The following is a 13,758-nucleotide window of genomic DNA, read 5'->3' as shown; positions in this document are numbered from 1 at the left end:
TGAATAGGTGAAACCATCCACTGTAAAGTTCGAAGCTAAACAGCATTTTGTGTTTGCTTTAGAGATGTTCAGGTTGACTGGGACTAACAGTGGATCTCTGGTCAGTATAAGGAAATTCTCTGTTTTTATAATGGTGGTTTTACTGTCACATAATTGACTAGCACCACTGTAAGAAGATTTATGGACCTTGGGAAGCACCCACACGAATTCATGATGTCCTGTCAGGGTCACGGAGAATGGTAGTTCAGTCAGTCAGTCAGTCTGTCTGCTCACCTAGGTGTGCTAATTTAATAATAAAATAAATGTTTGGTAGTCATGGTAAATTCAGTGCCAACACATAGCAACTTAAACCAATCATTTTAAAACACATTTCAGATCAAAATGTGCTTCTTTAATACTGAAAATGCGTGACTATAGAGACACGACTGCATGACACCCTGTTAACAACATTACAAATGAGGTTGTCTGAGATAACATAATGGAATGGAAGAACTCGTGCAAGTGACTTCTGCACAAAGTCAATCTGATCGTGACTGAGCCCATTCAAATGCGGTAAACCATGATCTGATTACTTAAACCCCCCCTGGAACTGCAGAAGGACAATTAAGTGGGGAATGAAAGGAGAGAGGCTGACCCTTATTGTTACTTTGCTCATTCAGTTTGGTTGTCGCAAACACCACATCACCATATTGATTCTTCTATTCTCCTCCAGAGTTGATGGATGTCCCACAAGTTCCTGTCTATGGGACTTTAAAATGAGATTACTGATTTTTATCACCTGGCAGCCAGTCAATCGGCGCAGCTTTGAGATGAGACATGACTTAAATCTTTCAAAGAGAAACACGACTTCCACCCAGCTGTAGGTGAGATGAGCACACTAGCTATTAGTTGCTGAAAAATTATGACCATAACACCACCACATCATTTTACCTGTTTTAAGCATCCTACTTTGCCAGTCATGCTACTCTCCTTAAACTAATGCATATTCAATCCTCAGCCTACCTACAGGTACTGTGAGCATTTCATCTAACCCACAGGTGCTGCAAAAAAACCCCAGTATTATCATATCAAAGACATCCTCCTTCACAGGAAAGAAAAATCTGGATTTGATGATTTCACTCAAGCACATCCCCATTGGGCCTTGTGGGCAGATATCATCAATGCATAAACTGCAAAATAATGGAGAGAAAAACCATAAAAATCCTTCATCAAGGACTGTTAAAAGCTTTCTCACAATATGGGCCATAAGTCCAGTGTGCTGAAGGAAAAATCACATCTCGCTGAAGGGTGGTATAAATCTGTGTGGCCCGTCTTACCTGCTGGAACAATAAAGAGCTTGTCTGAACTGCACTACTGGTAATAGGTTAATTTACTACCACATTCCACTATATGATGCAGTTATATACAGGCTCTAATAAAAACTACAGATTACGTGACAACAAATAAAACTTTCTGTTACACCCCAATGCCAATGGTGCACTCTTTTTTTCAATCATACTTTGCAGCAATGAACCTCTGAGCAGGTTTAAATAAGGTTATAAATCAGCGGGTAAAGGATTTGGTAAAAGTCTCTGAATCTACATGACATATGAGGAAGAAGACTGGCAGGTTGAAGGCTTGAGATATATTTTTTTTAATCTCTAAGAGATGTGAAGTGAGGTGAGTTTAAGATCAAACACAGGCAAGCCGTGCTCCTGCTCACCGTAATAAGACAGCTTTCCTTTCACCGAGTTTCTTCCTCTGCTGTTTTCAGCCACGCATTCATACATCCCAGCATCCTCCTGCTGGAAGTAAGGGATTTCTAAAACTCCACTGGCTTTATTTATGTCCACCTTCCTGGTAAAAGAGGCTCCATCCACTTTTTTCCAGCTGATGGTTGGCACAGGGCTAAAACCATGAAAATACAACACACAACAAAAGCTTAAAATCATTAAAAAAAAATGTGCTTATTGTAAAATTCTGGGGTGATATCAGCAGCAATGTTTAATATAATAACTTGATACTGGCTTATGCTAATATATTCTTTGGTTGTTGATCATTTACTTGATTTTTGAGGATATTTATCACCCTTTGTGTGACAGAAAAACAAAGATGTCTTCTACAAACTATGTGTACCATTTTAAAATCTTTCAGCCCTTCATCTTTCTACAATTATTGAATTTGCACAATTTAAATGATACAAATTTATGCAATTTCACTAATGTCTTTGAAAGCAATTTCCGATATTAGGACTGCAAAACTGATAGGACACAAGTGATAAACAGTGGCCACTGCTGAATGTCATCGTTTTTGCTGATAGACTCAAAAAGATGAAAATCAGCCAATTACGACTGTCAGCTAATAATTTGGTATATTACTGAGATTTACGTTAGCTGAATATATAAATAATAACAATGAATGAACAGCAATAAAGCATTTTAATGTGTAATTAATCTGAAACATGGAGGAAGTTGTTTGCTTTTACCACGCAGCTTACAAACAGCTCACGGTGTATTTATGAATGTGTCATAATAATTCACAGAGGGACATACTTTCCAAGTGCAAAACATTCCAGTTTGACAGTTGAGCTCTTAGCAACAGGAACAACTTCAGGAAACTGCACTTCAATCTTTGGCTCATATTCGCCCATCACACCTGCAGGTACAAAGAGAAAAATGGGAGTGATGCCTCACATACATGAGGGGAATTCTTTCAACTTAAGGCCTGAAAAGGTCACAATGAAACCAAATCAAAACATGCTTTAGATCACTATATGATGACGCGATATACAGTATGGGCTCTAGGAACTCTTGCTGAGCCCGTTGGGAGGGGTTTTGTGCTGCGTTTGTGGGCTTGGTGATTTAAATTTCAAGTATTTCAATTATTTTCTATAAAAGCATAGTTAAAAAGTTTCATTTAGTGAGTCAAGCCAAAGTCATAAGTAGCACAGATGATTACATTTCATTGTGTTTCAGCCAAAACAACCACAGTGGTACAAAATTGTATGATTATACAAAAAAACAGTCTTTTGAAAAAGAAAACTGAATGAAAATTGTTTAGAAAGTTCCTAAAATAAGCTTAATATATATAATTTTAAAAAATACTGTTCCTATTTTATGCTCTGTGTGTATTTTTAGCAAAGGGCTTCTTTCGTACCATCAACGCGCAACACCAAAGGTGTCGGTGGACCTTGAACGCTGCTTTTGGTGACTGTGTTGGTGACTACACAGGTGTAGTTTCCCACATCAGAGGGTTCCACTTTTGCGATGTAGAGGTTGCCCGTCTTCTGAGACACAAACCGTCGTGTGTCCTGGATGACAAACGAGGGGTACTCATTGAAGATCCACGTGAAGCTAAGTTCTGTGAACAAAATCAAAAGCAGCGGATGAAAAACACATGCTGCGTTTAAGCGTCGCCTGCACCCGTACACAGATAATGTGTGCTTCATCAGCAGCCTCGTCACTTCAGAAGGTAAGTGGATGCCTTCAGGGATAAAGCAATTAGTGGATTGGACTGAGAACCAGGCTTCCTTGATTAAAAACACAATTTATAATTGAAGTGCAATTACTCTTACTCACTGCTGGATAAATGTCCTCAATATGGTAAAAGTTTGATAGGTCTGCTATGTTGAAGTCATGATGCTGTGAGTATGCTTTTCAGAGAATCTATAATGACTTTCCCAATATAAACTGAGCTTAAAGTAAAATGCGCCTTTAACAGCACTATTCTTTTATTTTACATATCCTGTTTATTTTTTTATCTCCTATTCTTTATTTTATCTACTACTTTCTGGGATTTATAACCCAATAAGTATTCATGTAAAATCACAGCAACAGTGGATGTACATAAAAAAAAAAGTATCCCCCTTTGCGGTTGTCATGTAGCAGTGTGAGGTCCTAAATCAAACTTTAAGCTGAACCTCTTGCATAACAAAAAAACAGTATAACACCCAATAAAACCAATGTATTACAGATTTGGTTATTCAGTATGTTACAACCTAGTCTACTATTCATCACCAATGATAACAAGCTTCTGGGAAAGACTCCCAGTACTATCAACCAAATGGAGTGCAGTCAGAGAGGCTTTGCTCTAACAATCAGCAACATTATAAAAACGAATGATGGTGTTTTGACATATTGACACTAGGATAGATTGCTCTGGACCATATTGCATCCCTGTCCCAAAAGCAATCTTGGCTGTTGGTAAAAACTTGTCTAAGCGATGACTCTGCACTACAGAACAGGGAATAATTGAGATGTGAGTCGGACACTCATCTACTGACTCAGTATTCTTCACTTCTGCTCTTTAGGGGACAAGAGGATGTGTGGGCTTTGACATATTACTGCTAACCTTGCAAATCACAAAGTGATAAAGAGATCGTGATCTTGAGAACGTTTGTAACAACTTTGGTTATTTTATTCATTCTCCCCTGTTCTCTCTGCTTTAACTCGCGCTCGCGCCAAACTGGCCTGACTTCTTGCCAGCTGCAACCTGTGGGGGCCCTATTCTGAAAGCTTCCTCAAATGAAAAGTTGCTCTAAGTGATGAAATTCAAAGAAAAATCCCATAATTATGACTTTTTCAAAGAATTTCACTATACAGCTAAGGTTCCCGGTAAGGATAACAACATCTTAGCACTCTTAAGCTCTTAAGGAGAAAAATTGCTTGGAGTAGGGAGTTTTCTAAGCAGTCCGGAAAACAGCAAAAACAATCATCATAGAAATTGATGAAAGCTGAGCTATTTTCCATTAATATACAGGTAAATAAACAGAAGCAAAGACTAAAAACAAGTGCCAGCACTTTATATGGGCTCGTGGAAAAGCTGTTTCAAACAGTGTGTCTTTTAAAGTAGTTTCTCTCACAGTAGCTCTGAGAACATTCCTAACACCTTTCTAGAAATGCTTACGCTAAAATAATCTGTTTTATAGTCTCTGTAATTATGCCAGCCTCTTTAGTGTGACCCAGTCTTTGTATTTAAGAATATTTTTAATATGCCAACATTTTGTGGTTGTGGGTCCTCATAGCTGAGACAACTTACAGTATAATGAGCATGTGAGGATGATCCCTTTTTACCAGGCAGAGAGAACATTTTTATGTGCATTGGAGGAGTAAAGAACAACCTGACCTTGAGATCAACCCAACAGCAGATTGAAACTTGGACCACACATTGCAATCACACCTTCCTCTCCAAGTATGTGCCAGTGATGCCCAGAACTCCAATATGAGAAATATTATCACAATATGTAAAATCCTGTGTGTAATACATCTGCTAACAACATGTATTTATTGACAAGATGTGCTTTGACATTAAAAAAAATATAATTTTGGTGTGAACTAAGTCACTGAGTTAAGACAATTTTTTACACACGTACAACACTGTAAACTAAGCCATGTTGTGTTACTTGGATACATTAAATGGATTAAATGTTTTCTACCAATAAATTATAGTAAAAGAGCATCTGTATCAGTTTTGGACAATACTGAAAATCTCACCTTTTGGTATTTCTCTTAAGCTGCAGCAGGAGAACCTTAGCTTAGCGTAAAGACTGGACACTGTTTAACCTGCACAAAAACAGAAGCTGGATTTTTCCGGGACAATCTCCGTAGCTAGGAGCACAGACTTCTTGGAATCTTTTTTATCAAGAAAGTGAATCTTTTCATTGTATCGGCAGAGGAAACAACTTCATCACTTCACATTCATGATCCTGGGTCTCCGACCCAGCGTTTTCAGTTTTGGGCTTCCTGGTTCTGTTCATTTTATTCACTGATCTTTGGGTTGTGAAATGTTTACATTTATCCTGTATTCTTTAGGATACCTTGTTCTTAATTCCAATTACTTTCACTGGATTCTTCCCTTGTGTCAAGTCCCCTGTGTTTAGGTCATGTCTGTGTCTTCCCTTTTTAGTTCTCACTTCCTGTTTTATTTTATTTTGCTTCCTCCCTGCTTTATTAGTGTGATTCTGTCCACCTCTTCTCTCCACCTGTCTCCTGTTGTCTCGTTACACCTGGTGTATATATTGTCTGTATATATTGTCTCATGTCCTTTGTTGTGTTGTTGTCAGTGTTCCCCTCATGGTAGTGCTACACTGTTTCTAGTTTGTCCGAGTGAGCCACGTTCTGGAAGTTTTGTTTATTTCCTGCCTCTCGCCAGCAATAAAAGCTGTGCTTTGAGTTCACGTCCTGCATTTTTAGGTCCACATCCTGCCTGCCTCACTACCAGCTCATGACATTCAGTTCCTTTACTTTTGCCATTTTATTAGAATTTATTTATTATCATTTTCTAACTTCATTGTATCTGTCTTATTTGGCCCTTATGTTTGACTTGCTCTTTAAATTTACCTTCTGAGTATTATGAGGCCTGCACTACAAAGCATGTAGACTAAGCCTACATTTTAATTCTGTTTTTGTGTTTGTTCGTTACTCTCAGCTCATTAAACACCATCTGGGCTGAAGCTTAAAGAATATAATCTAAAACTGTCTTATGCAAATCTAAACATTAATTTAATGGAATACTCAATTATAACTCATCAGTCTTAATAATGAAGTTGTGATATTGATAGGTCTGTTAACTCACACAGGCATTTTTGTCAGCTTTTCTTTCTCCCTTCAATTCGGCCGCATTTCATTAGCATAGAAGCTGTTTTCTAGTCTTACTGGCCAGAATGTTTAGAGCACATACACACATTCATGCAACACTAAACTCAACACTAAACTATTATACAGTGCTTTTTTTTCTCACACCGCTGATTTGTCTGCAGCGGATGTGTTACTTTCATTCTCTATTATTTGTGCAACCTCTTTATACATCCAGATAACAGAAAGATACCCTGGGTATGCTGACCTTGCTTTATAGTGCAGGACCCTGTTTTTACTTGTTTGTAAGTTTTTTGTTTGTTTGTTTTAAATGACATAAAACAAAAACATGCAGTAATTAGTGAAAATCAAAATTTTCTTAAACTTTAGACAGAATCAAGTTTTGTGTTTACTCGTATTTTGAGTCATTTAGCTAAGCTAAGCTAACAACCTTCTGGTTTAAATCCTGGTAGCCTCATATTTAAGAGTGGGATTCTTTTTCTCTCATAACTCCTGTAACACTGAACTAATCCTTTAGTGACATTCATGGACACCAGTGAGACACATTTGTTGCATTTGTGTTTTAAGCCTTTACGACTTACCAAACAACTTTTGGCTCGATCCATTCAAACCACAAAGGGAAACATTGAAATATCCTCTCTCCTAAATAATATATGCCAGCTCTCATCCTGGCGTTTCCATGTATATTTAATGTCTGTGTTTTTGAAACAATATCCTCTATAGAAGCAAGGCATGACACACTGAACAACAGCAAATACGAGATTACTAATTGGTTAGTTAAAGATTTATGGTGAGAAAAGGAAGCAGGAAATAGGAAGTGGAAAGCACCATTGGTTGTATTTGATTATTTGACTTAAGAGCCTACTGTGGATGGGCAGTAATGGAATAATGCAATCATGAGTGACAGTGAGTGGCAGATTTTCATTTTGGTTTAGCCCTTATATAATGAACAGGCAGCATCAATTCCCCCTTAATGATCTGAGAAGAGGAAAGAGGAATGGAACATGACAGGCCAAGGACATACTGAATCAAGAGTGGGTTTGTGCACAAGTGTGTATTACATCAAAGAAAAGTACATGTGCAAAGTTTGTACTCACAAGTCTGTTACATCGACAGAAACAACCATCAACTGTGGCTTCCTATCTGTATTCATAACACAAAAGCTCTCTGAAATGGCTTAGGCCATGCACATGGGAAAAATCCCTGCAAGCTATGTGGGCTGTTACTAGCCAGCAAGCACCCTCTGTTTTGGACGAGATGCACTGGGTTGAGAAAACAAGTGATTTCAGCCTTGAGTAAATCTGAAAGGCCCGTTTCCATTAGTGAAAGGAGGTCAGATGCATTAAGTCCTGGAATAACCAGAACAGCCATTCAGACTGTCTCAAAGCAAAAGATGACACAGAGTGACGTCCAGTGCTCATACAGTACAGCACAGTGAAAGAATTATGCCGGCGCTCCTCTTGAACGCTGGACAATGTTTTGCTCTTTCTGAAACTGCATCAAACCTGTCTTACACTTTTAGAGCTTCCTGGCTGCACCAAACTACTTCCTGCAGCAGTGGTCTTGAGGGTTTTGAGGCATTGTTAAAATGAAATAATGGCTTCCTGAATCATGCATGGGACACTGAAATCCTTTACAGGAGAGATGAGGCAGTCCAGGACTGCATTTTGCTGATCGTGAATTATGTCCCGTCACCCTTTATGAGAACATGCTTCACACTTTTCCAACACTATGGCAGTCTATTTAAATGCCAGTCAGGATTTCCTGTATCAGATGACAAACAATGGAGCCACAGAACCACAGAACATCCCATTATATGTCTTTGCATATTCATGTATTTTTCAAACCTTACTAATTTTCAAGGCTTTTTTTTTCTCCATTCTTTATAATCATTTTTTTTTAGATATATTTGACAAGATCAAACCAAATTTCTCTGATGAACCTAATCAAATTTGAACAGCTAGATCAGGTACAATACAACCATGCAGTATAAATGAACAGCCGAACGAACATGAGAATGTGTGGGCATGTGTGGATATGTATGAGTGTGTAAGCATTCGTACATACTATAGGCTACCCTTTCAGCAGATATGCCATGAAACTCAAGATGATTCATCCTGTAGCACTCTTAACATCTCTGTCAATGGCTATAATCCATGATGACAGCTGAATTTGACAAAATGATGCCAAAAAAAATGGATAATAAAAGGCACTGGGTTAGGCCTCCAGATAACAGCTATGATCCATCACAAATAGATGGAAGGAGTCTGTCTGTGCATTCCTGGTGTGGATGAATGCAAGGAAAACAGCAAGGAAACAAACTGGCCCAGTTTAAATTAATCTGACTAAGAATAGCAATTACAGCATCCACTCAATTAAAATGATTTTTGACAGTCCAAGAGCACTTATAATCAGTATTGGATTTTTGGAGAACCTTGTGTTTCACATTATCACAAGAGATGTCCCGCATTATATTTGATTGTTTTTATTTCATTTATCAGGAAAAAAAAATTTTTTCTGTTTACTTGAAAGACTCCGGCATCAGTTAGGAGTGACTTCAACATTAATTTGTAATATTATTAAATTAAAAATACAAGGGAAATTTATAATATAAGTTTAAGTGTTTTTAGCCAGCAGACACTTTGTGGCAGTTAGTTCTTGGGGGAAAAAAATATAAACAGAATAAACATTTAACATTTATTCATTTGACATGTTTATGAAACCACCATTTATGCACTTCTTCACTAATTATTATAACAAACCCTGGTTTATTCAGAAAGCAAAACAGTACGAGGAAATCCCCGCTCCAGTCTGGTGTCTTCACTTTGTTCCATCTCAGCCCTTAATTCTGACGACTCCTTCCTCCAACCTTCCACCCAGACTGATTGGACTGGTGCCCCAGTAATCAGGCTGTTCCATGTCATCACTCACTTCATTAAATGATGGACCACACCACGCTATTCGGTGTGGCTGTGATTTAGAGTGGGCAGCTCGCCTGAGAACCTCTTGTTTGGCATTTGTGTTACCGCATTAGTGGTTAGTGCATCCCAATACTTGGCTGGTTAATTGTTGTACATAAAAGCCTTACTATCTTTCACTTAGTGCTAGTTATTCTGTAACTTGTGATGCTTTCTTATTTATCTTGCTTTGTCATTTATCATTTATCCACGTCACTGATAAACTGAGGCTGCGCCAGGAAGTAGTTTTTGCAATATGTCGAGACAAACTACTTTTTGTGCAGCGGTGCTCCATCTTGTACTTCTGTGGAGCCTCTTTTTGCAACTTATTCCACCCAGCGCTTTCCATCAGCATCCAGCAACCAATCGACACCTGCTTGGGGAATTTGAACATTTTTCCCTCGTGATTGGTGGTTGGCAGATGGTTAGTAGCCGATGTCTAGGCCGTGCGACTGGGACCTAAGCAAGGGTAAAATGATAAATACTAAATTGGAGAAGGACGTCTCTGTGTACATGTGGTACGAGGTCTGAGTTGACCATGATTGAGCCTCTATATTTTCAATTCCTTCACAAATTGTCCTTGATCCTGTGGACAAGCTTAAATGTCCTTAAATGACTGACATTGCATTTAGTTTAATAAAAAAATAAAAAAATCTGTTAATATGGGTCACAGGTATTGCTGTGTAGTTATCATTCTCTTTTTTAGGAGTAGGTGAAGACTCTGTAAGAGACTAGATGTGACAGATATGGGGCTGGTACAATGTAACATACTGACAAGAAATCCCTCCAGGACTCCAGTCCCAAATGATCAGTGTCACGTAGGAAAGAGTAAAAAAAAATGGAGTTTGGAGTTTATCTAAAAAAGATTGTGGTTGGGAACAATTGACATACAATAACAACATGAATTATTGAATAGAATAACTAAATAAATCTATTTACAGTTGCCTGAAGGAAAAAAACATCAAGACACAGACACCATATCTCCAATGATTTAGTCAATTTTTTTAGCCAAACACGCTAGCACTCGTCTTAGTAAACATCTGTGAAAAATGATGTTGTCAAAGATGCAAGATCACAGTCACAGCAAAGCAGCTGGAGTTCGTGAACAAAGTGCAGCATCAGAAGCACGGGGAATCTTCTGAAAGCCACAAACAGGAGTTTATAATCAGAGATGTTGCATTCTTAATACTAATTTAAATGAAATGGGTGACGCGTGAGAGCAGAGGGACAAAAGATGTGTGAGTACAGAAACCCCTGCTGATTTAACCATCTGTTAGTTAAAAGTTCAAACAATGCATTTCTTCACTCACAATGAAAATAAGGCATAATAATAATAAAAAACAAAGCTGTGAAACTAAAAGAGTAACACTTTACACATGCGAAGAAAAAGGCACACATATTGTGAGGTTTCTCACATATCTCAAATAGATATGTTTGTATGGTTTAAAATGCAAGTGGAGTAGCACTCTTTAATAATTAATGAGGTTTCTAAATGGCATATATCAAAGTGAAAAGTCAAATTCCCCATTGGTTCTGGTAATACAAAATAACTCGTGTTATATATGTAACATGTGCAGCCCTCGTGGGTAACTGTACTGTGACACTCTACAACACTTCTGCTACTAGACAAAAAATAACTACCCATACTGGCACACAACAAGCTGTACAACCTATACTGCCTCGGGCATTCATTAAAGATTTTTTTTCTGACTCAAAGATTACTTACAGTTACGTCAATAATTTGTTGCGCAAAGACACAATTTTTGTAGTTTTGCCTCTGTGGATTTTAAATCAAGCAAATCAATATATGATTGAAGTGCAGACTTTCAACTTCAATTCAAAGTTTGTTTGTTTACAAAAACTTTGCATTACTATTTAGTAAGTAAGCCATTTTTATACAGAGACCCCCATTTTCAGAGGCTCAAACTTCAGTGGACAAACTAACAGTTTATTTTTAAAATAAGGATTGTTTTTAATACTAATCTGGCCTTCCTATTCACGAGTGTAACCTTGTTTTAAACTCTCTGTGTCATCATGAATCATGAAGGCGATTGTAGACTTCGACGATGTTGACTTGGTTAGATGCTGTGAAGTTGTTTTTCTTAACCACAGAAATAATTCTGCCATCATGCACTGTAGTCATCTTCTGTGGTCTTTTAGGCCTTGTGGTGTTGCTGGGCCGGCCAGTTTGGTCATTCTTTTTAAAAATGAACCAGATTGTTGATTTGGTCACTCCTAAAGTTTTTACTATCTCTCTGATAGCTTTGTTTTTTAGTCACATGATTACCTTTCTTACTTGCACTGCCACCTCATATTTAAAACTACACTGAAAAGTTATAATGTCTAAATTTAACACTCTGAATCTGCTCATTTGTTATGAAAAAACCAAGGAACAGGCCTCACCTGGTCATGAAACTGCTTGTCAGTCAACAATACTTCTGTATTTTAAAAGTCCTTGAATTAAAGCTGAGAGTCTGTCCTTTCTATATGTGTCGCATCTCTCTCAATATATTTTTAGTGTCTTCTCGATTGGGTAACTGTGCCCATATAATCTATACAAGGAGAAGTCAGTCAAGAATAATTAAACCTCATTTCTGTCCCCTTACCCAAAGAGATGCCTGCCTCAAAAGGCTGTCAAAGCACTCACAAGACATTAGCCAAGCAATTGCAGAATGTCTTTTACTACAGATGGTGGTGTAGCTGAACCTTGAGAGAAATATACATATCCTCCTGACTAAACAAGTGCTGTTGTCTTCTAAATAATGTGTAAACTATTGGATTTAGATTTCTGTGCCCAGATTTTTCAAAAAATATGTTTGGACACTGTCACAACACTGCTTTTACAGCCCAACACTCCAGACAATGCTGCTGTTCAGAGTGCGCATTTTGGCATGCGGACACCTTAGGCTGGAGTACTTTTCTGTAAAAGAGCTATTAAATTTCAAAGTGCCAGTTGTGTGGCTCATTATTTTCATTTTTCTTTTTACCACAAGGTGAGATGTCACATTACAGTACAAACACAAAACAAAGCACAGGCCTTCAATTCAGCTCGCAACTGAATGAGATAAAAGAGCTCAATTTGTTCTCCTACGTTTAGTGCAGGTTTAACACTCCAGTAGCATTATCCGTGGATTACCATCGAAACCAATACCTTAGCAACTTCGTTGTTGACTTTTTAATTCCAGTCACAAAATTAAAGACTTGCAACTTCGTTTGGATGTAGGGCTTGGCTTATTTGAGACTTCAATGCCCAAAGAAAAAGTTGGCCACAACATGTTTTACCTTGACCCCGAGGAAGACCACAAACCAAAACGTGTTGACCAAGCAATAAAGTTGTTTGTTATATTATAGTTTAAATGTTGCTGGAGCGTTAACTCTTCTCCGTGCAGCTGTGAAGCAGTGAAAGTTTTGCCTTTTAACAAAACAGTGAAGTTCAAAGCAGAATCAGAAACTTTGTTTTGATGGTAGCTATGGAATAATATGCAGTGGGATCTAATAGCTTTTTGAGTTTCAAGTCACATCTCAGACTTTTCAGATGTGACATGAACTCGGCGTCTAAATACTTGGAAAAAAATAGTTTGGTCAGATTTGAGCACAGTTGAGTAAAAAGTGACAGAATGAAATCAGCAGAAAATGATAAGTCAAGAATTACCCAGCTCTACCATTATATTTACAGTGAAACCCTGTGTCATGTGCACTAACATTACATCCATAATCCATAATTATGTTAAGCCTTACTGGCAAAGAGTCAATCTTAAGACCAATGTGTAGGAGTTAATAGCATTGGATGCTAACTCCCATTGATAATGTCATAGATGAAAGTGGATGATGTGCAGCCAGCAAAGGTACCTTCAGAGAGAAGCTCAATTACTCAGCCTGGCGGAGCCCCAGCCACAGACAACCTCTCCAGTCTGTATGCCAAAGATTTTCCCCACCCCCACTGAAAATCAGGCTGACAGACCAGAGTGTCCCAAAGTAAAAATGACTCACTGCACTGACTTCAACAACACAGACAAACAGCCAGGAGATTTGAGCTGGAGAACACAAACACTGGTTCCACTTTGTCCAAATAAAGGAGAAGATAAGGAAGGTGATGATAAGGAGGTGATGCCACACTATTTCTACAATTCTGGTACATGTAAAAAGCTAACCAGAAATATCTAAGGTGGATATTAAAATATATTCCCTATCCATTATAATAAAATAAAATTTAATTAAAAAAAAAAAAA

At 37.9% G+C, this 13,758-nt stretch overlaps 1 protein-coding gene across 1 annotated transcript in view; it reads right to left on the bottom strand.

Moving 5' to 3' along the window:
- Window positions 1-13,758, bottom strand: part of cntn3a.1 (contactin 3a, tandem duplicate 1) — a 76,130-nt gene that overhangs the window by 29,561 nt on the left and 32,811 nt on the right. The window contains exons 6-8 of the mRNA XM_030732846.1: window positions 3,136-3,339; window positions 2,532-2,634; window positions 1,703-1,887 (exon numbers count right to left, since the gene is read on the bottom strand). Of these exons, the coding sequence (XP_030588706.1) occupies window positions 1,703-1,887; window positions 2,532-2,634; window positions 3,136-3,339 (492 nt within the window). The remainder of the gene's footprint in view (window positions 1-1,702; window positions 1,888-2,531; window positions 2,635-3,135; window positions 3,340-13,758) is intronic.

The sequence above is a fragment of the Archocentrus centrarchus genome, chromosome 7, assembly GCF_007364275.1.
Source record: "Archocentrus centrarchus isolate MPI-CPG fArcCen1 chromosome 7, fArcCen1, whole genome shotgun sequence".
In the NCBI taxonomy this organism is placed as follows: domain Eukaryota; kingdom Metazoa; phylum Chordata; class Actinopteri; order Cichliformes; family Cichlidae; genus Archocentrus; species Archocentrus centrarchus.
Note: the sequence above shows the minus strand (reverse complement) of the source record. Positions and strands in the feature narration are given on the sequence as shown.